The sequence below is a fragment of the Giraffa tippelskirchi genome, chromosome 10 (assembly GCF_054371585.1).
Source record: "Giraffa tippelskirchi isolate mGirTip1 chromosome 10, T2T-mGirTip1v1.2.pri, whole genome shotgun sequence".
Taxonomy (NCBI): Eukaryota; Metazoa; Chordata; class Mammalia; order Artiodactyla; family Giraffidae; genus Giraffa; species Giraffa tippelskirchi.
The window spans coordinates 60,194,159-60,221,380 of record NC_137284.1 but is presented as its reverse complement, the minus strand read 5'-3'; the positions used below and the strand labels follow the sequence as shown (position 1 = coordinate 60,221,380).

Sequence of the window (27,222 nt, the reverse complement as noted above, 5' to 3'; positions counted from 1 at the left end):
GCTAGACTAATTTCAGTGAACAAAAAAATTATTAATAATTATCTCAGTCCACTTATCCAATCGATCTGTTTCATACCTTTCATCTGAACCAACAGAGACTTGTTAATTTTTAAATAAATGGGCACCTTTTAAATAGCTCAAAGCTATTTTTGTTGTTGTTCAGTCATTCAGTCATGTCCAACTCTTTGCGACCCCATAGACTGCAGCACACCAGGCTTCCCTGTTCTTTACCATCTCCCGGAGCTTGCTCAAACTCATGTCTATTGAGTCAGTGATGCCATCCAACCACCTCATCCTCTGTCATCCCTTTCTCCTCTTGCCTTCAATCTTTCCACACATCAGGGTCTTTCACTAAGTTAAATAGTCCCCTGAAATCTATAATAATATATGATGTGTATTTGCTTAGCAAGCTCTTCTTCAAAAGATAATTGTACCTAACAGTTTTATATCGTTCTTCAGTTCATAAAGTACTTTCATATATAATTTATTCCTCAAAATAAAACACTGGGCCCAACTTTGACTCTTCCCCTCTCCCTGCCCCATTCAGTCGACTAGTTACAATGTTCTGTCCAATCCACCCCTCACAGAACTCTCCAAGCTGCTCACCTCTCCCTATCCTCCCTGCACCATCACAGTCCAGGTCCCCAGCATGTCTTTCTTAGATTCTGCAGTGGCCCCTGATGGCACCTGCCCTCTTGTATCACTTCAAATCATCTTATAAGCAAGTAGTTATTTTCTGTGCAAATGTGGTCATGTCACTCCCTCCTGAAAATTCATCATATGATTCCCATCACTCTCAGAAATGAGAGTTGTTTTTTCTTTCTGTTTTTTTTTTTTTAAAGATAGGACCATTTACTGATTGGAGAAGGCAGTGGCACCCCACTCTCCAGTACTCTTGCCTGGAAAATCCCCGGCTCCCAGAGGAGCCCGGTAGGCTGCAGTCCATGGGGTCGCTGAGAGTCGGACACGACTGAGCGACTTCACTTTCACGCACTGGAGAAGGAAATGGCAACCCACTCCAGTGTTCTTGCCTGGAGAATCCCAGGGACAGGGGAGCCAGGTGGGCTGCCGTCTATGGGGTTGCACAGAGTCGGACACGAATGAAGCAACTTAGCAGCAACAGCATTTACTGATTAATCCTCAGGCATATAATCAGGTTTTCAGAAGTTGAGTGTATTATTATTAACATCTTATTTTATTTGTTAGTGACCTCCTTTAATTGTGTATTTAATTCACAAGGCCAAAACATTATATGTAAATTGGCATGAATGAGAAGATAGAAAACAAAAGTCTTCTCACCAGGCATCTCTTAAATGAAAAAAAGGTCTTAAGAAGGGGGTAAAGCCAGGGCAGCACATATATTTTTCATGCTGTGACCAGCAAGAGTGTCTTGTTGAAGGGCAATGTGGGGACTAAATCCTACTCGTGTTCTGTCTGTCAAGTCCCTGGAACAGAGTTGGGTCAGATCAAAAGAAAGGTTCATCTGTGAGGGAGCACTTTTCCTTAATTCAGATAAAGCTGCCCGTGTGTTTCAGGGGCCCTGAGGATAAGCCCCACATCTCAGGGCTCCAGCTTCCAGCTTGCTCCACTGCATAACTGGAAACCCCAAGAAGGGAACTGAGGAGATGAATGCAGATCCAGTCCTGAGTGGAAGCATGGGTCCAAGTTTTTTCAGACTCTGGAGCTCATCTGATTTAGAGCTCCTAGTAAGTTAGAAAAGACTACTCTGACAAGCCAGAGTACCCTAATCTGGTTCACATCACAGCAGTTCATATTCCAGTATGAGAATATACAGATGAACATTCCTGAGGCTGGTTATAACCTAGAACTGGCTAATCTATCTTCTCCTACACTCATATTTACATTTCACATCCGTTGGGTTCACGAATAAATACCGTTTCTGCAACCTCAGGTAGGGTGACTTGTGTTAGGAGTTCATTCTCTAAGTGGGAGGTGTTTATTTTAATATGTTTACTCAGACCTGACACCTCTTAAATGTGTGTTGCAATGTAGGCAGTTCTCACAGAAAAGAATTCTCGGGAAAGCTTCACTTGCTTGTACCCACTTCTGTTTGTTGAAAGGCCACCTTGGAAAACCACATCTGTGTTTATGCACCCTGGTAGTTCTGCATCTTCCTGTTAGAGAGGGTGTGCAGGCGAGGCTGAATGGAGCGTTGCAGAACTATCTGGGCTTGGCTTTGCCACTGGGTGGTGGTAAAATTGCTCATCAGTCATTAACCTTCTGAGTGTCAGTTTCTTCAATAAAAGGGGGATTCTGGCATTTGTTTGACTTACAGCAGATGGGTCGTGGGGGTCAGATACAAGATGTGTAAGAAAAATCCCTGGACATAATCAAGTTCTATACTATGTCTAAAGTAGTTGAAATAGAAGCCAACTTCTTGGAAATTATGCCTTTTTTCAATTTAGACCAAACTGTGTATCTTTATGTTGTGAATCATCCCCATATGGACTCCACCGTGGAAATATTTAAATTTGAGGAACAACAACGTTCTTTGGTATACCTGAAAACTATAAAACACGAACTTCTCAAAAGGTATGGAATTATTTTGCACTTCTATTTATTTTGTGCCTCTGCTATGTGCTTTGTTTTCTTAGTTCAGCAGGCTGTCTTAAACTTTTGTTTTGAAGCCTTTTTTTCCTAAACCTTTCTAAAGGTTCCCATGGTGACACTGCCCAGCACCTCACTAGAAATTGCTGTATTTGGTATTGAATATCTCCAACTTTTTGAAAGCATTTTAATCCTATAAAGGTGCTCAGTTAGATTCCCCAGCTCTAATTCCATCCTCAGTAACACAACAGTGCAGTACCTGCTATTGGGCTCTTTAAACACGCACAGCCTCTAGTTGTCCTAGTAGGTTGTAATCTGAAAGCCACACCCACTGGATGGTATAACCAGCCTCCAGAAGGACCATGCCTTTGTTCAATCAGAGTTTTAAAGTAGAATTTGAAGGAAAAAAAAGGAAAAGGCCTGTAGGCACATATACAAATTCACACTTATTAAGTATTGACTATGTGCCAGGCATTGTGCCAAAATATTTAATCCACCTCTTCTCACAACTGCCCTTAGTGACAGGCAGGAGTAAACAGACTTCGAGCAGTTTGGGGCCAAGTTAGTTGCCCAAGTTACATAACTTGTAAGTGGCTGAACTAGGTGTAAACCTTGACCCATCTGAATTCAAAGCTGGGCTCTTATTCACTGTGGTGAACATCTTTGAGAAAAATTCTAAGTTATTTTATGGGCTAGGTTGCCTGTTCCAAGCCTGTAATGAACTATGAAGAATCTTTTATAAAACGGACTCAGCACTGAAAGACTGGTTCCAAAATAGCAGAGGCTCATCTTCGCATCAGGTAGAAGAGTAGGGAAAGCAAAGGAACGCAGTTCATCTTCTCTTCTTTGCTCTCTTTCTCAACAACATATTTTAATTTCTCCAAACATAATCAGGGGGCCACAAAAGCAGAGGGGAGGAAGTAAGAGAACTTCACGTTGTTGACTTTTCCCATGATGGATCGTGCTGGGTTCTGAGGTGTGGTGGGGACTAGAACTGCCACAAGGTAACTGAGAAACTGTGGACCAACCACTTCACCTGCGCTTCAGTGTTCTTCAGCAAAATGGGGATTCTCTCATAGGCCTGATTACCTATCTGGTGATTGTGAAGATCGACTGCAATAGCATCACCTCATGGGAACAGCTCCTCAGCATAGCCAGAGGGAAAACTCGAGACACAGTTCGTGTATTAGGGAGGACCAGCACAGGAGGCAAAAGTCAGAGACCAACCTAAGGCAGTGGAAGGGGACTGTCACAGGTTGAACTGTGTCTCTTCAAAAAGATAAGGTGAAATTTTAATCCCCCTCCCATACATCAAAACATGACCTTATTTGCAAATAGGATGTTTGTAGATGTAATTAGTTAAGATGAGGCTATATTAGAGCCCGCCTCTAATCCAATATGATTGATGTCCTTATAAGAAGACAGACAGCAAATGAGATAACAAATCTGTGTTGTCTTAAGCCTCCCAGCTTGTGGTAACATTTTTACAGCAGCACTATTAGGAAGAGACTATGTCAAAGCCTGTGACAATGGATCACAACAAAACGTGGAAAATTCTGCAAGAGATGGGAATACCAGACCACCTGACCTGCCTCCTAAGAAATTTGTATGCAGGTCAGGAAGCAACAGTTAGAACTGGACATGGAACAACAGACTGGTTCCAAATAGGAAAAGGAGTACGTCAAGGCTGTATATTGTCACTCTGCTTATTTAACTTATATGCAGAGTACATCACGAGAAATGCTGGGCTGGATGAAGCACAAGCTGGAATCAAGATTGCTGGGAGAAATATCAATAACCTCAGATATGCAGATGACACCACCCTTATGGCAGAAAGTGAAGAAGAACTAAAGAGCCTCTTGATGAAAGTGAAAGAGGAGAGTGAAAAAGTTGGCTTAAAGCTCAACATTCAGAAAACTAAGATCATGGCATCTGGTCCCATCACTTCATGGCAAATAGATAGGGAAACAATGGAAACAGTGACAGACTTTATTTTTCTGGGCTCCAAAATCATTGCAGATGGTGACTGCAGCCATGAAATTAAAAGACACTTACTCCTTGGAAGAAAAGCTATGACTAACCTAGTTCAGTTCAGTTCAGTTGCTCAGTCGTGTCCGACTCTTTGCAACCCCATGAACCACAGCACGCCAGGCCCCCCTGTCCATCACCAGCTCTGGAGTTTACTCAGACACGTGTCCATTGAGTCGGTGATGCCATCCATCCATCTCATCCTCTGTCGTCCCCTTCTCCTCCTGCCTTCAATCTTTCCCAGCATCAGGGTCTTTTCAAATGAGTCAGCTCTTTGCATCAGGTGGACAAAATACTGGAGTTTCAGCTTCAACATCAGTCCTTCCAGTGAACACTCAGGACTGATTTCCTTTAGGATGGACTGGTTGGATCTCCTTGCCATCCAAGGGACTCTTCAGGAGTCTTCTCCAACACCACAGTTCTAAAGCATCTATCTTCAGCACTCAGCTTTGTTTATAGTCCAACTCTCACATCCATACATGACTACTGGAAAAACCATAGCCTTGATTAGACGGGCCTTTGTTGGCAAAGTAATGTCTCTGCTTTTCAATATGCTGTCTAGGTTGGTTGGAAAAGACCCTGATGCTGGGAAAGATTGAAGGCGGGAGGAGCAGGGGATGATAGAGTATGAGATGGTTGGATGGCATCACCGACTCAATGGACATGAGTTTGAGTAAACTCTGGGAGTTGGTGATGGACAGAGAGGCCTGATGTGCTACACTCCATGGGGTCGCAAAGAGTCGGACATGACTGAGTGACTAAACTGAATTGAACTGACACAGAAGACAGTCTATAGTAAATATATTTGTCAAGCCACCAATGCTAAGTGCAACTGACTACTTGAAATCTTGGGACTGCCCTCTAATAAGGAACATAGGCATCATTTCAAGACAGTCTAGTCAAGATAAGAAAGGAAGAGGAATTTATACACCAGCCTCATCTTTCAGTAGTCAAAGGTTTACTTCAATGGGTGTTTAATTCCTGCATGTAGCTCCTTACGCATGTGCAAGGCAAATCTGGTGATATCCTATGCTTTGATATCAACCTGGAGGCCTGGAAGTAGGAGTAAGAGGGCCCATAACAGACATGGGTAAGGCACTAGAAGGGTGCACTGTGGAATTCTGTAAGGTCCCATGCAGAGCTGGGTGAAGAGTGCCAGCTGGAACAGAGCAGGTGGGCTTTGAGGACTTTGAGAGGTGCCCTGATAAACACAAAGGCATTTCAAGAGGTGGAACAAAGTGCTACAGTGCATATTATGAGGGAGTTTAACTTAATCTATGGTGTTGGGCAATACCTCTTGGAAGAAGGACTGCGTAAACTGAGACCTAAAAGACAAGTAGCCCAACAAACTTGGGAAAATCATTATACACCAAAACCTCAAAGTATCTCCTGATTCATCCAAATTTTTCTTTCCTAAATTAAGTCTAAACGTGTATAGGTTTAACTGAATCACTCTGTTATACACCTGCAACTAACATCATTGTTAACTGACTATATTCCAATATAAAATAAAAAATTTTTAAATCTTGTATACCACTAGAAAGGGTGGCATATTAAACTTATTGACAATATTGTGTATTTTACAAAGTTGCTTTCATAAAGGAGCTTCACACACACACACAAAGTTCAATTTTTTTCTTGCATTTTTTTCAAGTCATCTCTTTTTTTCTTTTCTAAAATGGAACTGATTTTGTTTTTATAGACTTTTGTTGTAAGAGTAAGACTTGATTCATTTAAATTTTTTAATGGTATTGAAGAACATAAATAAGAAAGAATAACACTCATAATCCCACCTATGCAGAGAAAATATAAAGGTCAGACTGATCTGGGTCTTTGTGCAATAATACAAAAGAAAAACCCTAACTCTTTCACAAGCTCAAACCCATGAAGTTGTTTTGTTTTCTCACTCATGCTATATGTCCACTGTGGATTCAGGAAGTTGGTTGTATGGTGTCCTCATGTAGAACCCTAAGAGAGGACCACACTTTATCAGAAAAGTTGCTTTTTACTGTGGGAGAGTGAGGGAAGCATACTGGCTCTCAAAGCCTCCCATCTTGAAAGCTAATATATCATTTCATTTCATTGGCCAGAGCAAGTCACATGGCTGTACCTAACTTCAAGGGCACAGAGAAGCCTAATTCAAGAAAGAAGAGAACCAGAACTACTGGTGAACTGCAGTATGACCACCACAGATAACTATTATTAACATTCACAAGTCAACAGATTTAGATTTGGGGTTTATCTGTATACTTACCTGTTTTTGCTGACTTCTATGGAAGGGAAGAGTGAGAAAATAACAAGTGGCTAAAACAAAACCCATCAGGGCAATGAAAAGTCATGTACTCTTTGTGGAATTCTTTAATCTAGACTAGTTCTTGTACAATTCTTCAAGCTGATGAATTTATTGTCTTTGAGATTTCATGATTTTAAATAGTCCATGGTTTGTTGGTTTTCCCTCTCTCTGTCTCTCTATTTTTTTTTCATTTAGTGTGAATGATATTGTGGTTCTTGGACCAGAACAGTTCTATGCCACCAGAGACCACTATTTTACCAACTTCTTCTTGGCACTATTAGAATTGGTCATGGATCTTCGCTGGACTCAGGTGCTTTTCTACAGCCCAGGAGAGGTTAAAGTGGTGGCCAGAGGATTTAGTTCTGCCAATGGAATTACAATCTCACTAGACAAGAAGTAAGCTCTTTTATGAATTTTCAGCCCTTTACCCTTGATGTTCTTGTGGACTCCGTCCCTGAAGAAGTGGTTACTTTTTGAGGCTTAAGTACTCAATACATGTGTGCAGGGATCCAGTGTGGCAAGGGTTCACACTCAATGTGTGATCTTAAGCCAACCATTGCCCTTGTGCACATAAGGGTCCCTCAACAAAATAAAGGATTTGGACTCATGGATATGAGGTCCTTGTTTCAAATTCTTTTTTTTTTTTTTTTAAAGAGGAAAAAGGATATATGTTTTCTTGTTTAACAAAACGAATTAAATATATGAAGCTTCAGCTCGAACTCTATATAAAATTACAGAGGTCTGGGGCCCTGTTTTGGGGTGATGTGTGCCTAGTCCCGAGGTGGGTATCCAGCATGGCCACAAGGCCAGGTGGGGCTTGGGCTCCAGGAGAGGACAAGTCTCTATGGCCCAGCCTTCTTTTCATCATTGTTTATATTATTATCTTAATTTCTTAAATTTCAAGGGCCCCGTCTTTCTGGCCATGGAAGGCTAGGTGAGACAGGAGGCTGGCTGGGATGGGAGGTACCCGCAGCCTGCTCCAGCCTGTCAGGGCAGGGCCTAGGACTGCTCTGCCCTACCCCCTGGCCCAGGTACTGGTGGACTCCTAGACACCCAGGACAGGTGGTAGCAAAAAGAGCCTGGGCAGGGACACAGGGAGGCAGGCATAATTTGTTCCAAATTCTTGTGTGACTAAAAAGCAGAATAAATGCACAATACCTCTATTCTTTATGAGGCCAGAAGGACTTTAACCACTTATACCAAGTTCAATTACCCAAAAGTTCTTATTAGACAGGGAGGCCCAACTTAGACTGGGCACAGTGATTGTATAAGTGGCAGACTTCCTTTCATACTACAGCAGCCTTTTCTATGAGAAAATGCTATTTCATGCAGTATAAAATTTTATGAGAAACATTCTTTTCAAGTGTTTTAAAATGGAAGGTTATTTAAAAAGAAGAGTACTATGAATATTAAATGTAATGGTAAGATAGTAAGTAGAGATGATCCCTGTGGAAAACAACTCTAAGTATTCTTCCTCTTTTTAAAATGATTATGATTGAGTTTCATGATCATCTGCTACATCTTTTTAAGCACTAGTTTCAAGCACTAGAAGTATAGAATCTATTGGCCTTATAAGAGATCCACTTACCTCCATTCAATTTAAAGAATAAGGTGTGACTATTTTAACTAATGAGACTGAGCCTGTATGTCATTTGGAAACCCAGTTCCATTGCTTTTGGTCAAATTTCATATTCAAAGCTCTCACCAGCGGACACAGGCCTGGAAAAGCTCAGTTTTCATTCTAATCCCAAAGAAAGGCAATGCCAAAGAATGCTCAAACTACCGCACAATTGTATTCATCTCACACGCTAGTAAAGTAATGCTCAAAATTCTGCAAGCCAGGATTCAGCAATACATGAACCATGAACTTCCAGATGTTCAAGCTGGATTTGAAAAGGCAGAGGAACCAGAGATCAAATTGCCAACATTCGCTGGGTCATCAAAAAAGCAAGAGAGAGTTCCAGAAAAACATCTATTTCTGCTTTATTGACTATGCCAAAGCCTTTGACTGTGTGGATCACAATAAACTGGAAAATTCTGAAAGAGATGGGAATACCAGACCACCTGACCTGTCTCTTGAGAAACATGTATGCAGGTCAGGAAGCAACAGTTAGAACTGGACATGGAACAACAGACTGGTTCCAAATAGGAAAAGGAGTACGTCAAGGCTGTATATTGTCACCCTGCTTATTTAACTTATATGCAGAGCACATCATGAGAAACGCTGCACTGGAGGGAGCACAAGCTGGAATCAAGACTGCTGGGAGAAACATCAATAACCTCAGATATGCAGATGACACCACCCTTATGGCAGAAAGTGAAGAACTAAAGAGCCTCTTGATGAAAGTGAAAGAGGAGAGTGAAAAACTTGGCTTGAAGCTCAACATTCAGAAAACTAAGATCATGGCATCTGGTCCCATCACTTCATGGGAAATAGATGGGGAAACAGCGGAAACAGTGTCAGACTTTATTTTTTGTGGCTCCAAAATCACTGTGGATGGTCATTGCAGCCACGAAATTAAAAGATGCTTACTCCTTGGAAGGAAAGTTATGACCAACCTAGATAGCATATTAAAAAGCAGAGACATTACTTTGCCAACAAAGGTCCGTCTAGTCAAGGCTATGGTTTTTCCAGTAGTCATGTATGGATGTGAGAGTTGGACTATAAAGAAAGCTGAGCACAGAAGAATTGATGCTTTTGAACTGTGGTGTTGGAGAAGACTCTTGAGAGTCCCTTGGACTGCAAGGAGATCCAACCAGTCCATCCTAAAGGAAATCAGTCCTGGGTGTTCATTGGAAGGACTGATATTAAAGCTGAAACTCCAGTATTTTGGCCACCTGATATGAAGAGCTGACTCATTTGTAAAGTCCCTGATATTGGGAAAGATTGAAGGCAGGAGGAGAAGGGGACGACAGAGGATGAGATGGTTAGATGGCATCACTGACTCAATGGACATGAGTTTGGGTAAACTCCGGGAGTTGGTGATGGACAGGGAAGCCTGGTGTGCTGCAGTTCATGGGGTTGCCAAGAGTCGGACATGACAAAGTGACTGAACTGAACTGAACTGAAAGTACTTCAAAAGGATTAAACATACTACTCCATTATCTTTCACTGTGGTTTAGCAAGGTATTGCACTGGCATGTTGAGCTTGTGAATCTGTGTATCTCTTTTCCAAAATAAGAGTTAGTGTCATCTTTCATTATTACTTGCTCAAATGTAAATGTTGTTTACTTCAAAGGTATATCTATGTAGCTGATGTAGTGGATAAGAACATTCATGTGATGAAAATACATGACAACTGGGATTTAACTCAACTCAAGGTAACAGTACCCTGGTTTCCCACACAACATGTTCCATTAGCTCCCAAGCTTGACTTGGGAATGTACTTGAATGAAGGAAATGAGACTATTTTAGAAGAATGATGGTGACATTATGTTTGCACTTACAAAATTCAGTAGCAAAAATACCAATTTTGGGAGCCAGAAGGAGCTGGTAGGAGGGATGAGGGAGGGATGAAAGTCAGAACAATGTTTCACTGCTTCCTCTTTGTTGGAAGGTAATCCAGTTGGACACCTTAGTGGATAACTTAACTGTTGATCCTGACACGGGAGATATTTTGGCAGGATGCCACCCTAATGCCATCAAGCTGCTGATGTATAACACTGAGGATCCTCCAGGGTCAGAAGTAAGTTCTTAGACTTCCCAGAACTGCAGGGGAAAGCTGCAAGAACAAATAATGTGTGGAGGTGACTTGGGAGAATTCAGCAGGTCATATGTGATGTTCCAGCACTGAACAAATTCCGCATATAGAAAGAGTAAGATTTGGGACAGGCTGGGGAGATACAGCCCATTAACCCTTTCAAGTCATCTGGTGCCCATCAACCCTCAGTGCTAAGCAACATATCCCATCCATACAAAGGCTATACTTGTTTTTGGGAATCATGGGTACCAGTCCGAGGCCCAGGGGATTGGGCAACCCTGATTTAAATGACTGTAACCTCAAAACAAAATTAGATTTTGCCAGCAGTTCTATTATATATGATAGTGCTGAAGAATGTCTCATTTTAAAGATGTTATTTTAAATCTCTTCTAAAATAATATCATACACCATTGAATTTTATATGGCATTAAAAACAATAGCATAAAGTATTTCTACAGCATCATGCTTAAGAATAAAAAAAATCTCTAGTGAATTTAAATACAGATATAAATTCTTGGCACACCTATTATGAGAGATTTATTCCCCAAAATTTATTGAGCACATATAATGCACTAGACTTCGTTCTCATACTTAGAATATATATCAGAAAATAAAGCATACCAAAATCCCTACTGTTAGGGAGGGAGACATTCAATGAACAATAAGCATAAGAAATAAGTAAATTATATATTAATAGTAAGTTTGAAGTTGGAAAGTAAGAGTAAAAGGGATCAGGACTGCTGTGAACAGAGGGACAGCAGGTCTTAGTAAATACAGAGACCAAGATAGACCTCACTGAGAAGGTAAGATTCTAACAAAGATATAATGTTTGAATCTAGGTTCGGGGTGTTGGGAAATTGAGCCTCAAACACCACCCTGGTAGTTGGTCCAGTGGGTAAAGAGAACATACTGCTTCCAAAATTGCTAATCTTTGGTTTAGTTTTTTTTTTTTTATTTGTTTCTTGAGACTTCCTGGCAATCCACTGGTTAAGATTCTGTGCTTCCAATGCAGGGGCTCAAGTTTGATCCCTGGTTGGGGAACTAAGATCCCACATGCTGTGCAGTATAGTAAAAATAAATAAATAAAAATTAAAAAAAATTTTTTTCTTTTATTAACAAATTAGTCACAACTTTTTTTTTTTTTGGCCACATTGCATAGCTTGTAGGATCTTAGTTCTCAGACCAGAGACTGAACTCATGCCCTCGGCGGTGAAATTATGGAGTTCTAACCACTGGACGTCCAGGGAATTCCCTAGTCACAACTTCTTGACAGAAACAATAACAACCAAAAAAAAAAAAAACAAAAAACCCAAAACATCAAAAAAATATGAAAAGTACAGTCTGAGACTAGAGCCTGAAGAATGTCACCCTGAGGTAGCAAGCTACTCTAGCCTCAGATGTGTGCCTCACAAAGTGATACATATAACTTTTCTACAAATGCCCAACAATAACATCTGCTTTTAAAGAACAAAAGAGAAGAAAAAAATAATAATAATAATAAAGAACAAAAGAAAATATGATCCATAGAATGATTTGAAAATTGCTTAGACTCTTTTTCATGTCTCCATTTTCAAGTTTAATCATTTATTTATTTTAGGTAAGACTTCTTTCTTCACAATCTCTGACACCCTTTATTTTTGGTTGAGGCTAATGTTTACAACATGTCCAGTTCTAACTGTTGCTTCCTGACCTGCATACAGGTTTCTCAAGAGACAGGTCAGATGGTCTGGTATTCCCATCTCTTTCAGAATTTTCCACAGTTTATTGTGATCCACACAGTCAAAGGCTTTGGCATAGTCAATAAAGCAGAAATAGATGTTTTTCTGGAACTCTCTTGCTTTTTTGATGATCCAGCGGATATTGGCAATTTGATCTCTGGTTCCTCTGCCTTTTCTAAAACCAGCTTGAACATCTGGAAGTTCGCGGTTCACATATTGCTGAAGCCTGGCTTGGAGAATTTTGAGCATTACTTTGCTAGCATGTGAGATGAGTGCAATTGTGTGGTAGTTTGAGCATTCTTTGGCATTGCCATTCTTTGGGATTGGAACAAAAACTGACCTTTTCCAGTCCTGTGGCCACTGCTGAGTTGTCCAAATTTGCTGGCATATCGAGTGCAGCACTTTCACAGCATCACCTTTGAGGATTTGAAATAGCTCAACTGGAATTCCATCACCTCCACTAGCTTTGTTCGTAGTGATGCTTTCTAAGGCCCACTTGACTTCACATTCCAGGATTTCTGGCTCTAGGTGAGTGATCACACCATCGTGATTATCTGGGTCGTGAAGATCTTTTTTGTACAGTTCTTCTGTGTATTCTTGCCACTTCTTAATATCTTCTGCTTCTGTTAGGTCCATACCATTTCTGTCCTTTATCGAGCCTTTCTTTGCATGAAATGTTCCTTTGGTATCTCTAATTTTCTTGAAGAGATCTCTAGTCTTTCCCAATCTGTTGTTTTCCTCTATTTCTTTGCACTGATCACTGAGGAAGGCTTTCTTATCTCTCCTTGCTATTCTTTGGAACTCTGCATACAGATGGGAATATCTTTCCTTTTCTCCTTTGCTTTTTGCTTCTCTTCTCTTCCCAGCTATCTGTAAGGCCTCCTCAGACAGCCATTTTGCTTTTTTGCATTTCTTTTCCATGGGGATTTTCTTGATCTCTGTCTCCTGTACAATGTCACGAACCTCTGTCCATAGTTCATCAGGAACTCTGTCTATCAGGTCTAGTCCCTTAAATCTATTTGTCACTTCCACTGTATACTCATAAGGGATTTGATCTAGGTCATACCTGAATGGTCTAGTGGTTTTCCCTACTTTCTTCAATTTAAGTCTGAATTTGGCAATAAGCAGTTCATGATCTGAGCCACAGTCTGCTCCCGGTCTTGCTTTTGCTGACTGTATAGAGCTTCTCCATCTTTGGCTGCAAAGAATATAATCAATCTGATTTCAGTGTTGACCATCTGGTGATGTCCACGTGTAGAGTCTTCTCTTGTGTTGTTGGAATAGGGTGTTTGCTATTACCAGTGCGTTCTCGTGGCAAAACTCTATTAGCCTTTGCCCTGCTTCATTCTGTACTCCACGGCCAAACTTGCCTGTTACACCAGGTGTTTCTTGACTTCCTACTTTTGCTTTCCAGTCCCCTATAATGAAAAGTACATCTTTTTGGGGTGTTAGTTCTAGAAGGTCTTGTAGATCTTCATAGAACTGTTCAACTTCAGCTTCTTCGGCGTTACTGGTCAGGGCATAGACTTGGATTACCGTGATATTGAATGGTTTGCCTTGGAAACGAACAGAGATCATTCTGTCGTTTTTGAGATTGCATCCAAGTACTGCATTTTGGACTCTTTTGTTGATCATGATGGCTACTCCATTTCTTCTAAGGGATTCTTGCCCACAGTAGTAGATATAATGGTCATCTGAGTTAAATTCACCCATTCCAGTCCATCTTAGTTCGCTGATTCCTAGAATGTCGACGTTCACTCTTGCCATCTCCTGTTTGACCACTTCCAGTTTGCCTTGATTCATGGACCTAACATTCCAGGTTCCTATGCAATATTGCTCTTTACAGCATCGGACTTTGCGTCTATCACCAGTCACATCCACAGTTGGGTATCATTTTTGCTTTGGCTCCATCCCATCATTCTTTCAGGAGTTATTTCTCCACTCATCTCCATTAGCATATTGGGCACCTACTGACCTGGGGAGTTCATCTTTCAGTGTCCTATCCTTTTGTCTTTTCATACTGTTTATGGGGTTCCAAATAGGAAAAGGAGTACGTCAAGGCTGTATATTGTCACCCTGCTTATTTAACTTATATGCAGAGTACATCATGAGAAACGCTGGGCTGGAAGAAACACAAGCTGGAATCAAGATTGCCGGGAGAAATATCAATAACCTCAGATATGCGGATGACACCACCCTTATAGCAGAGAGTGAAGAAGAATGAAACAGCCTCTTGATGAAGGTGAAGGAGGATAGTGAAAAAGTTGGCTTAAAGCTCAACGTTCAGAAAACTAAGATCATGGCATCTAGTCCCATCACTTCATGGGAAATAGATGGGGAAACAGTGGAAACAGTGTCAGACTTTATTTTTTGGGGCTCCAGAATCACTGCTGATGGTGACTGCAGCCATGAAATTAAAAGACGCTTACTCCTTGGAAGGAAGGTTATGGCCAACCTAGACAGCATATTTAAAAGCAGAGACATTACTTTGCCAACAAAAGTCCGTCTAGTCAAGGCTATGGTTTTTCCAGTGGTCATGTATGGATGTGAGAGTTGGACGGTGAAGAGAGCTGAGCGCCGCAGAATTGATGCTTTTGAACTGTGCTGTTGGAGAAGACTCTTGAGAGTCCCTTGGACTGCAAGGAGATCCAATCAATCCATCCTAAAAGAGATCAATCCTGGGTGTTCATTGGAAGGTCTGATGTTGAAGCTGAAACTCCAATACTTTGGCCACCTCATGCAGAGGGTTGACTCATTTGAAAAGACCCTAATGCTGGGTAGGAGTGGGGGCAGGAGGAGAAGGGGACGACAGAGGATGAGATGGTTGGATGGCATCACCGACTCGATGAACATGGGTTTGGGTAGACTCCGGGAGTTGGTGATGGACAGAGAGGCCTGGCATGTTGCAATTCATGGGGTTGCAAAGAGTCAGACACGACTGAGCGACTGAACTGAACTGAATGTTTACAACATGAGTTCCATCTTGAGTATTTCCACGTAACAAACCTGAGATAAAGTTGTGGGATCTTCCTTAAGATAGGAACTTAAAAAAAAAACAACTCTACCAAACTCTGTTTTAATAAGAGATGTCGATATAGACTCATGAACTCCTACTTGGTTTTCTTTAATTCACATCATGTCCTGGTTGAGCGAACTTCATCCAAGCTATTTGGAAACCTGAGCACTTGTATATTTACTGATTAGCAAACTAAAGAGTGTTAATCCTGCAGATCAAAAATAGGACTAGGCAGTCGTGTCAGAGTGAATTCCAGAGTGTGCATTCTTTACGCTTGCTTCCCTGAGTGGGGGCTGCAGCTGTGAAAACTACCATCCACTGGTTCTGGGTTGGTTTGGCTGGCTAACTCACTGTCCCTTCATTATTTTGCTCCACATTTACCTCCCTTTGGTGTATGCCCAGCGAAAGGCAAGACCCTTTCTACAGAAGGAAGGCTGCACACTCAATTAGATACGAGCATTCATGGTTCTTACCTGTCTCTATAGAGATGCCTGAACTATCAAAATTGTGAAAACCATCTGTTGAGGAATTTGGCTGATGTGAGATTACTAGCCCACTTGATTAGAAACATTAATACTTTCATCAGAATAAGGGGGAAAAAAGGCTGAAGATGCACAGATTTTAACTTATTGATTTCTGAGAATTGTACAAGTCCTGGAGTGTTGGGGAAGGAAAATGTCTCTGACAGCTGTTTGTTCTTATATCTACTAATGAGTGTTCTTTCTTGACAGGCACTCCGCATCCGGAAGGCTCTGTCTGAGAAGCCCGTGATAAGCACCATGTATGCCAACAATGGCTCAGTCCTTCAGGGCAGCTCTGTGGCTTCTATCTACAGGGGGAAGCTTCTCATAGGCACTGTATTTCACAAAGCCCTGTACTGTGAGCTCTAGACTCCAGGTATTCCCAAAAGTCTACACGTTTGGCAAAAGTAAACCACTAATTCTATGATAAGTGGAACTCTAAGTAAATGACAAACACCAATAAAAGTGTATCAGGCTTTTCTTATGGATAGACATAAAGAAGCAGAGAGATTACATAATATTCCCCTAATTGTAAGTTAAGTTAGCGACAGTCCAACAAGAAACCAAACCTCTCAATTCTTTAACCTACTACTCCCAATATTCTTTCTACAATAAGACATGTGAGCTGTGATGAGTGAGGTGTCCAGCTCACTTGGTAGCTGTGTGGCTAAATTACCTCATACAGCTGTGCTATTCTGAGCCTCCTGCAGTCCAGACCAGGAGAAGAGCTAATGTTCAAATATTTACAATTCCCGTTCTCTTCCTTCAATTGCACAAGGCACAAACTGCCAGTCACATGCCCAACACATGGATAAAAGCAAGAATTGGCATTGTGAGACTGCCCAAGCCCTCCCTGAACTGGCATTCTCCCAATGCAGACACACAGGAAGTCAGATTCTGGAAAACCTGACAAAGACAGATGGCACTGTCTACTTTAAGCCAGGGTAATCTGATCTTTGTAACAGGTCATTATTTATGGTGATATCTTATCTCTGGATTGAAGTGTTGTTATCAGCTTGACTCTGAACTAGGAGGCAGGGCCTCAGAACTGTTAATCCTCAGCTGCTTTAAACTTGTTATTTTGGTTGATTCAGTAAACACTTATTAAGCAACATTCCACAGACTTGACCCCCTGAAGAAGATCCTGAAGAAGAAGAAGATTGAGGGCAGGAGGAGAAGGGGATGACAGAGGATGAGATGGTTGGATGGCATAACCGAGTCAATGGACATGGGTTTGATTGACTCTGGGAGTTGGTGATGGACAGGGAGGCCTGGCATGCTGCGGTTCATGGGATCGCAAAGAGTCGGACACGACTGAGCAACTGAACTGACTGATTATGAGCAGAATATCAATAATAAACAATAATAAACACCTGTTTCTTCTCTTAAAAGGAAGAGTAGAATACACTTAGCAGTCTCTGGTCCATAACAATGAGATTATTTCACCTGGGAAGAAATGAGAAGGTTACCTGTCTTGGTAACGGTGTATTTTTCTAGGTCCCCTGTGAGTCCAAATTTTACCCTTTTGGAATTCTTTCTAGTACATTATGCTTTAAGACCACATGAAAGTGAGTCTTAGAAAGACTATGTAATTTTAGTAGCCTCCTTCTTACAGGTGTACATTTGAGAATATGAGGACATTTCCAGGTCAGATTTTTGGTTGCTTCTGAAACGTAAATAGGTTAGAATTTGATAGGATTCAGCATCTGTTTGTTTCCAGTAATTGCCATGTGCCAGCAACAAATTGAGATTCCTTTTTGGAACACAGTTTTCAAGCTTACTTTACTTCCTGGTTTCCATGTCTACCCATTTAGCTATCCCTCACCTAAATTCTGCCTCCTTTGAGGCCATTTTAGGGAATGGGTAAAAGGAGACCAAGTGGTGAATATATCCCACAGTGCTGGCTCGCTTGGTTTTCCTAACTAGGAGGTATTTGAGAAAGGCTATAAGCTGTAGCCAGTTTTCCTCCTGCTTTTGGGGCACAGCACCACATTTCTAGACCTCCTCTATAGCCTCTGCTTTAAGCCTGCTAGTTCTTACCTGAACACATAATTTTATCACTGTCCTGTACTAAAAATGTCAAGGGACAACCAACCAATGCACAACAACATTCCAGTTGCTCTTTGGGGAAATGGCCAGCCTTTCAAGTTATTGCAGGAAATGTTTTTCTTAAAATATTTGTGTGATGATGTTACAAGGATTTCCAGTTTGGCAGTCTGTGAAATGTTTCTTCAACTCTAATCTAACCACATATTTAAGGTCATTTTTTGAACCCTGCTTCTATGTTCAAATTCCTGTATTTTTAAGGTCACAGTAAGCTGTTGTAACAGGCTTCCCAGGTGGCGCTAGTGGTAAAGAATATGCCTGCCAGTGCAGGAGACATAAGAGATGTGGGCTCGATCCCTGGGTTGGGAAGATCCCCTGGAGGAGAACATGGCAACCCACTCCAGTATTCTTGCCTGGAGAATCCCATGGACAGAAGAGCCTGGTGGGCTACAGTCCATGGGGTTGCAGAGAGTCAGACATGACTAAAGCAACTTATAACGCATGCACGCTAGCTGTTGTAATAAAGACCCCTTGTATATAGTGGCTTAAAGATAGTACATCATAGTAGGTAGGAGCACAGACTTTGGAGACCAACTTTCTGGATTTGAACCCCAGTTCAGTTATTTACTATCTGTGCAACTCTGGCCTTCTCTGAGTTTCAGTTTTCTCTTCTTTAAAATAGAGGTAATAAGACTAATTAGCACTTACAGTTTTTAAGAGGATTAAAAGAGTTAATATATATAAAATGTAGAACAGTACTTGTTATATGCCAGTGTTATATATATGCTTCCTCATTTTAGAAAAATATTTATAATCTCTTTCACGTCAGAGATCTCAGATAACAGTTTCTCAGACAGATGGGCATGAAAATTCTTGTGGTACTCCAGGGGTCTAGCAGTTTTCATGCAAGAGAGTATATTTTGTAGGGTATTAACATCTTCATGAACAATCATCATATTGGTTTCCATCCCAAAGAAAAGCAAAAGAAAGTATGAGGAAACATACCAAATATCTTCAGGCCCAAGCTGGAAATGGCACTTCTATTAACACTCTATTAATAATGGATATCATAGGGCAATACCTAACTGGAAGGGAAGCTGCGAAATTTAGTTCAGCTGGGTCTCCTTATGCCCAGAGAGGAAGGGTTTGGGTAAGTAGCTAATGTCCTCTATCACAGTTCCTTCACTGACTCAAGACGAGTTTATAAATCATAATTCTATTACCATTAGAGAAATTGAGTTTGTAATAAAATTTTTTCAAATTAAAAGAAACAATACTAGAGATAACCAAATGTTAATAAAGTTGAAATGGATAAACAGATTGTAGTAAATTCATACAATGAAACAGTATACAGCAATGTATACAACTAGTGATATTTGAAACATGGATGAATTTCATGAATAATGTTGAGCCAAAAAACATAAAAATTAATACATAAGGTATTAAAATGATTTTATTTGGGAGGAATCCCAAAAAAGGCAAAATTAAACAATGTTGTTTGGGGATGCATGCTTAGATTGTTACATTAGAGAGAACAGGGAAATGATGGATATCACAAAAGTTAGGACAGTGGTTGCCTCTAGGGAAAGTGGGATTGTAGTAAGGCCAACATACATGGGAAAACTTCTGGAGAGCTGGCATTGTTGCATTTCCTGACTTGGATGGTGGTTTACATTGATATTTCTTTATAATTTTTCTATAACACTATATATATGTATATATGCTGCTGCTAAGTCACTTCAGTCGTGTCCGACTCTGTGTGACCCCATAGACGGCAGCTCACCAGGCTCCGCCGTCCCTAGGATTCTCCAGGCAAGAATACTGGAGTGGGTTGCCATTTCCTTCTCCAGTGCATGAAATGGAAAAGTGAAAGTGAAGTCACTCAGTCATGTCCGACTCTTAGCGACCCCATGGACTGTAGCCTACCAGGCTCCTCTGTCCATGGGATTTTCCAGGCAAGAGTACTGGAGTGGGGTGCCATTGCCTTCTCCATATATATATATATATATAAAATACATTTTTGAGTATATACAATGTGTGTATATATATATATATATATACAATACATATATATGTATATATGTATATATATATACATATATATATATATACAATGTATATAGTACAATGTATGTATATATATATATATATATATAATACATTTTTGAGTATATACAATGTACCTCACGATAGATTTCTTTATGTGTATGGACAAGCTAAGTCAATTTCAGAAAATAAAAATGAAGGGCAGGGATAGGTCTAATAATAAAAACAGTTTAGTATTTGCACAAGAAAAAGATAAATAGAGCAATGGGATAGAACAGAGATCTCAGAAACATATTTCTGCCTGGGGAATTCAAGTAAGATCAAATTAGCAGCACCAATTAATACGGTAAGGATGCTTAGGAAATGTAAGTGGGAAAACCAGCTCACATTATGCAAGGAAATAAAACTATGTCCTACCTAACATCACTAGGTAACTACTGAGCAAGGATCAACACTATAACCTTTAGAGTTAATAGAAGACAATATAGGAGAGTATCTATGACCTAAGGATAGGGAATGACGTCTGACACAATGTTTCAAAAATAGAAACTCTAAGACAAGAAAGTTGATTGAATTTGAGTCATCAAACTTAAGGATTTCCATTCAGTGAAGGACACCATTCACAAAGATTATAGATGAATATCAGAATGAGAAATATTTGAAATGTTAAACTGACAACATATTAAAGAGTAGAATATATTAGGAACCCTTGAGAATAACAAAGTGGAGACAGTAACCCCAAGAGATAACAGGCAATAATGTGAAGAGGCAATTTGCAGAAGAGGGGGAGAAAATGAAGCACAAGAAAAGCTTAGAACCTTCAATTATCAGAGAAGTGCCAATTAAAACAGCACTCTTAAATTACTTTATACCTATTAGACTAGCAAAACTAAAAGACTCAATATTGTCAAGTGTTGACAGAAAGTTAAGGATATATGGGACTTCATGCACTGTTTGTGGGAGTGTAGATAATTTTGGCCCAATAAATAAGACCCAGAGCTCAGGGAATCATAAGAACTGTAGGATCCAGAACCATGCCTGCAGCCAAACCAGCAGGGCAGATGTTTGCTATACTGCTTCTTTGCTCAAGGTTTCAAATTTCAGTCTTGCTCAAGCCCTTCTGACTTGAGGCAAAAAATCACATCCTGTACTGTTACTTCAAGAGCTGTGGAAGTACAGGTTCTAGTTACTACCCCTGAAGGGTAAGAAGGCGCATTAGAAGAGTGGTATCTGACTCCCCCCATATTCACCCACACCCCTGCTGAAGTTCAGACACTGCTATGTTATAAAATCTCCCTATATGATTCAAATATGTAGCCAGGAGTTTAAACCACTGTACCCAAAGGATGTTGGAAAAGAGGTGGAAGGTGCTGAGTTAGTGTCTCTACCACACCATCACAGAAGACCTGGTTGCACACATCATATTATTGACGTACTTGTATTCAAATTATTATACATCACAATACTGCAGGAAATTGTCTACAGCAAAAAACAAATCACTTACTTTTTGCCAAAATTCAATTTTCCCATGCAATGAGGTTGTTTAGAAAATAATTTATTGGAGATGTAAAAGACCATAATTAGCATAGAAAAGGGCAAGTGAGGAAATCCAAGAGGAACATGCTTAAGTAGGAATAGAGAATGTAATGGAAACATTTAACACACAATTTGATACTCTAGACAGACAGAGCAGAAAAAGCTGGGTTCATTAGGGATGATTTTGGGAAATGGAGCACTGTGGTTTCTAACAGCTAACTGGTGTATCACATGAACCTGTAAAATGTCATTGATTCCATTAAGAAGTAAAACCTAAATGAAGTACAGATGGAACATTCTCTGGACTGTTGGCAATTTTCACTACAGTAAAAACGAGTGGCTTCCATAGTGAATCTGAAGACTGTCTGTGGATACAGAGTAAATTCAAGATCTTTGGAAAATAGATTATCAGTGGATTCTAGATGAGTCCACTGGTACTGAAAATAAATCACACTGTATGCTAAAAGTCACACACACAAACAAACACATTATAGAATTAATGGAAACAATAAAGTTAGATGTGACCTACCATTAATAGGTTTAAATATTTTGATCCTTTTCCTCTTCTTGTCTTGCTAGCTTCACTCCTTTCCAGAATTTTTCCTGATGAGCACTCTCTCAATAAAACATAAGCTTTTAAAATTCTCTGCTTCCAAGGAACCAGACATTGACCTTCACCATGACTCCCATCAGCCCAAGAGAAAAGCTAGATATTCACTTTATCAACCTCTATGGTAGGTTGGATAACTGTTGCCCAAATATCCTTGTTCTCTTCTTGGTATGCTATTCTCAGTGGGCTGGTAATACATCTCTGTGCTATTGAACTTAAACAGTGGCCACATGGCTTACTATGGTCCATGAAACGTTGGTAAAGTAACACATGCCACTTCTTCCAGGTAGAAATATCAAGTGTCCGCGTTTCACTGTGTCTCTTTTCTGTTTGCCTTCAAACTGGTAATGTCTTAGATGCCCTCTGCTCTGCTAGACTGCATCCTGGATTGGTGATGACAGGAAGCAGAGCTGCAGCCAACTTGCAATGGACACATTGCGTAGGTGATAAATAAACCATTGTTGTAAGCCTCTGTTGTAGCACATTGCAGTATTCTTTTTCATTTATTGTGTACAGTATTTCATTGTATCAATATCCCACAATTTATTTATCCATTCTACTACTGATGAACACTTATGCTGCATCCAATTTTTTTTTTTTAATTATAAACTAAGGTGCAATGAACCTTGTGTATAATGTATTTTAATACACATACGTAAACATTTCTGTTGGGTATACATGCAGAATTGGAGTTAGTAGTAAGATACACTCATGTCCAGCATATAATTTAGTTCCACACAAGCCTATGTGCAGCTTTGCAAGGTAGTCATTCCACTAATAATGCTGGAGAGTTCCTGTTGCTCCACTTTCTTTCTTTCTTTTAAAGAGTAGATTCAATGTCTTTCATAAATGTACAATTATTGAGATTTTTCTGTTTCTTCTTGTGTATTTTTTTTTAAGTTTAGAATTCCATCATTTTCATCCAAATTTTCAAATTTAGTGGAATAAAGTAGTTCATAATACATTTTTATTTTATAAAAATATTTTTAGGATCTGTGATAATATTCTCTTTAGATTTTGTAACCTCTCTCTCTCTCTCACTAAAGATGTCTAAATTTTAGTACTATGTATTTTTTTAAATAAATTTATTTATTTTAGTTGGGGGCTAATTACTTTACAATATTGTAGGGGTTTTTGCCATACATTGACATGAATCAGCGATGGGTTTACATGTGTTGCCCATCCTGAACCCCCCTCCCACCTCCCTCCCCATCCCATCCCTTTGGGTCATCCCATTGCCCCAGCCCTGAGCATTTGTCTCATGCATCGAACATGGAATGGTGTTCTGTTTCACATATGATAATATACATGTTTCAATGCTATTCTCTCAGAACGTCCTACCCTCACCTTCTCCCTCAGAGTCCATAAGACTGTTCTATGCATCTGTGTCTCTTACTCTGTCTCGCATATAGGGTTATCGTTACCATCTATCAAATTCCATATATATGCACTAGTATACTGTATTGGTGTTTTTCTTTCTGGCTTACTTCACTCTGTATAATGGGCTCCAGTTTCATCCATCTCAATAGAACTGATTCGAATGTATTCTTTTTAATGGTTGAGTAATATTCCATTGTGTATATGTACCACTGCTTCCTTATCCATTCGTCTGCTGATGGACACCTAGGTTGCTTCCATGTCTTCGCTATTGTAAACAGTGCTGTGATGAACATTGGGGTACAAGTGTCTCTTTCAATTCTGGTTTCCTCGGTGTGTATGCCCAGCAGTGGGATTGCTGGGTCATATGGCAGTTCTATTCTCAGTTTTTTAAGGAATCTCCACACTGTTCTCCATAGTGGCTGTACTAGTTTGCATTCCCACCAACAGTGTAAGAGGGTTCCCTTTTCTCCACACCCTCTCCAGCATTTATTGCTTGTAGACTTTTGGATAGCAGCCATTCTGACTGGTGTGAAATGGTACCTCATTGGGGTTTTGATTTGCATTTCTCTAATAATGAGTGATGTTGAGCATCTTCTCATGTGTTTGTTGGCCATCTGTATGTTTTCTTTGGAGAAATATCTGTTTAGTTCTTTAGCCCATATTTTGATTGGGTCGTTTATTTTTCTGGAATTCAGCTGCAGGAGTTGCTTGTATATTTTTGAGATTAATTGTTTGTCTGTTGCTTCGTTTGCTATTATTTTCTCCCATTCTGAAGGCTGTCTTTTCACCTTGCTTATAGTTTCCTTTGTTGTGCAAAAGCTTTTAATTTTAATTAGGTTCCATTTGTTTATTTTTGCTTTTATTTCCAATATTCTGGGAGGTGGGTCATGGAGGATCCTGCTGTGATTTATGTCGGAGAGTGTTTTGCCTAGGTTTTCCTCTAGGAGTTTTATAGTTTCTGGTCTTACATTTAGATCTTTAATCCATTTTCAGTTTATTTTTGTGTATGGTGTCAGAAAGTGTTCTAGTTTCATTCTTTTACAAGTGGTTGATCAGTTTTCCCAGCACCACTTGTTAAAGAGATTGTCTTTTCTCCATTGTATATTCTTGCCTCCTTTGTTGAAGATAAGGTGTCCATAGTTGCGTGGATTTATCTCTGGGCTTTCTATTTGGTTCCATTGATCTATATTTCTGTCCTTGTGTCAGTACCATACTGTCTTGATGACTGTGGCTTTTTTTTTTTTTTTTATGACTGTGGCTTTGTAGTAGAGCCTGAAGTCAGGCAGGTTGATTCCTCCAGTTCCATTCTTCTTTCTCAAGATTGCTTTGGCTATTCGAGGTTTCTTATATTTCCATACAAATTGTGAAATGATTTGTTCTAGTTCTGTGAAAAATACTATTGATAGCTTGATAGGGATTGCACTGAATCTATAGATTGCTTTGGGTAGTATATTCATTTTCACTATATTAGTTCTTCCAATCCATGAACACGGTATATTTCTCCATCTCTTTGTGTCCTCTTTGATTTCTTTCATCAGTGTTTTATAGTTTTCTATATATAAGTCTTTTGTTTCTTTAGGTAGATATATTCCTAAGTATTTTATTCTTTTTGTTGCAATGGTGAATGGTATTGTTTCCTTAATTTCTCTTTCTGTTTTCTCATTATTGGCGTATAGGAATGCAAGGGATTTCTGTGTGTTAATTTTATATCCTGCAACTTTACTATATTCATTGATTAGCTCTAGGAATTTTCTGGTAGAATCTTTAGGGTTTTCTATGTAGAGGATCATGTCATCTGCAAATAGTGAGAGTTTTACTTCTTCTTTTCCTATCTGTATTCCTTTTATTTCTTTTTCAGCTCTGATTGCTGTGGCCAAAACTTCCAAAACTATGTTGAATAGTAGTGGTGAAAGTGGGCATCCTTGCCTTCTTCCTGACTTTAGGGGAAATGCTTTCAATTTTTCACCATTGAGATAATTTTTGCTGTGGGTTTGTCATATATAGCTTTTATTATGTTGAGGTATGTTTCTTCTATTCCTGCTTTCTGGAGGGTTTTTATCATAAATGGATGTTGAATTTTGTCAAAGGCTTTTTCTGCATCTATTGAGATAATCATATGGTTTTTATCTTTCAATTTGTTAATGTGGTGTATTACATTGATTGATTTGCGGATGTTAAAAAAACCTTGCATTCCTGGGATAAAGCCCACTTGGTCATGATGTATGATCTTTTAAATATGATGTTGGATTCTGTTTGCTAGAATTTTATTAAGGATTTTTGCATCTATGTTCATCAGTGATATTGGCCTGTAGTTTTCTTTTTTTGTGGCATCTTTGTCTGGTTTTGGAATTAGGGTGATGGTGGCCTCATAGAATGAGTTTGGAAGTTTACCATCTTCTGCAATTTTCTGGAAGAGTTTGAGTAGGATAGGTGTTAGCTCTTCTCTAAATGTTTGGTAGAATTCAGCTGTGAAGCCGTCTGGTCCTGGGCTTTTGTTTGATGGAAGATTTCTGATTACAGTTTCGATTTCCGTGCTTGTGATGGGTCTGTTAAGATCTTCTATTTCTTCCTGGTTCAGTTTTGGAAAGTCATACTTTTCTAAGAATTTGTCCATTTCTTCCAAGTTGTCCATTTTATTGGCATATAGCTATTGGTAGTAGTCTCTTATGATCCTTTGTATTTCTGTGGAGTCTGTTGTGATCTCTCCATTTTCATTTCTAATTTTGTTGATCTGATTCTTCTCCCTTTGTTTCTTGATGAGTCTGGCTAATGGTTTGTCAATTTTGTTTATCTTCTCGAAAAACCAGCTTTTAGTTTTGTTGATTTTTGCTATGGTCTCTTTTGTTTCTTTTGCATTTATTTCTGCCCTAATTTTTAAGATTTCTTTCCTTCTACTAACCCTGGGGTTCTTCATTTCTTCCTTCTCTAGTTGCTTTAGGTGTAGAGTTAGGTTATTTATTTGATTTTTTTCTTGTTTCTTGAGGTACGCCTGTATTACTATGAACCTTCCCCTTAGCATTGCTTTTACAGTGTCCCATAGGTTTTGGGTTGTTGTGTTTTCATTTTCATTCATTTCTATGCATATTTTGATTGCTTTTTTGATTTCTCCTGTGATTTTCTGGTTATTCAGAAGCATGTTATTTAGCCTCTATATGTTGGAATTTTTAATAGTTTTTTTCCTGTAATTGAGGTCTAATCTTACTGCATTGTGGTCACAGAAGATGACTGGGATGATTTCAATTTTTTTGAATTTACCAAGGCTAGATTTATGGCCCAGCATGTGATCTATCCTGGAGAAAGTTCCGTGTGCACTTGAGAAAAAGGTGAAATTGATTGTTTTGGGGTGGAAAGTCCTGTAAATATCAATTAAATCTAACTTGTCTATTGCATCATTTAAAGTTTATGTTTCCTTGTTAATTTTCTGTTTAGTTGATCTATCCATATGTGTGAGTGGAGTATTAAAGTCTCTCACTATTATTGTGTTATTGTTAATTTCCCCTTTCATACTTATTAGTATTTGCCTTACATATTGTGGTGCTCCTATGTTGGGTGCATTTATATTTATAATTGTTTTATCTTCTTCTTGGATTGATCCTTTGATCATTATGTAGTGTCCTTCTTTGTCTCTTTTCACAGCCTTTATTTTAAAATCTATTTTATCTGAAATGAGTATTGTGACTCCTGCTTTCTTTTGGTCTCCATTTGCATGAAATATCTTTTTCCAGCCCTTCACTTTCAGTCTGTATGTGTCCCTTGTTT

The 27,222-nt window shown here is 39.5% G+C and overlaps 2 protein-coding genes across 5 annotated transcripts in view; one reads left to right on the top strand and one right to left on the bottom strand.

Annotated features, from left to right (window-relative positions):
* The window catches only part of PON3 (paraoxonase 3), a 44,284-nt gene extending 27,048 nt beyond the window's left edge, over window positions 1-17,236 (top strand). Inside the window, exons 5-10 of one of the 4 annotated variants that reach the window (XM_081531525.1) lie at window positions 2,427-2,553; window positions 7,085-7,285; window positions 10,129-10,210; window positions 10,447-10,575; window positions 16,056-16,221; window positions 16,968-17,236. In XM_081531525.1, coding sequence (XP_081387651.1) covers window positions 2,427-2,553; window positions 7,085-7,285; window positions 10,129-10,210; window positions 10,447-10,575; window positions 16,056-16,214 — 698 coding nt within the window. In that variant the 3' untranslated portion in view covers window positions 16,215-16,221; window positions 16,968-17,236. Of the gene's footprint in view, window positions 1-2,426; window positions 2,554-7,084; window positions 7,286-10,128; window positions 10,217-10,446; window positions 10,576-16,055 lie in introns of all 4 variants that reach the window. The other 3 variants (XM_081531527.1, XM_081531524.1, XM_081531526.1) reach the window with 3 other exon arrangements.
* The window catches only part of ASB4 (ankyrin repeat and SOCS box containing 4), a 259,323-nt gene that overhangs the window by 215,725 nt on the left and 16,376 nt on the right, over window positions 1-27,222 (bottom strand). The gene's annotated exons all lie outside the window — the stretch shown is intronic.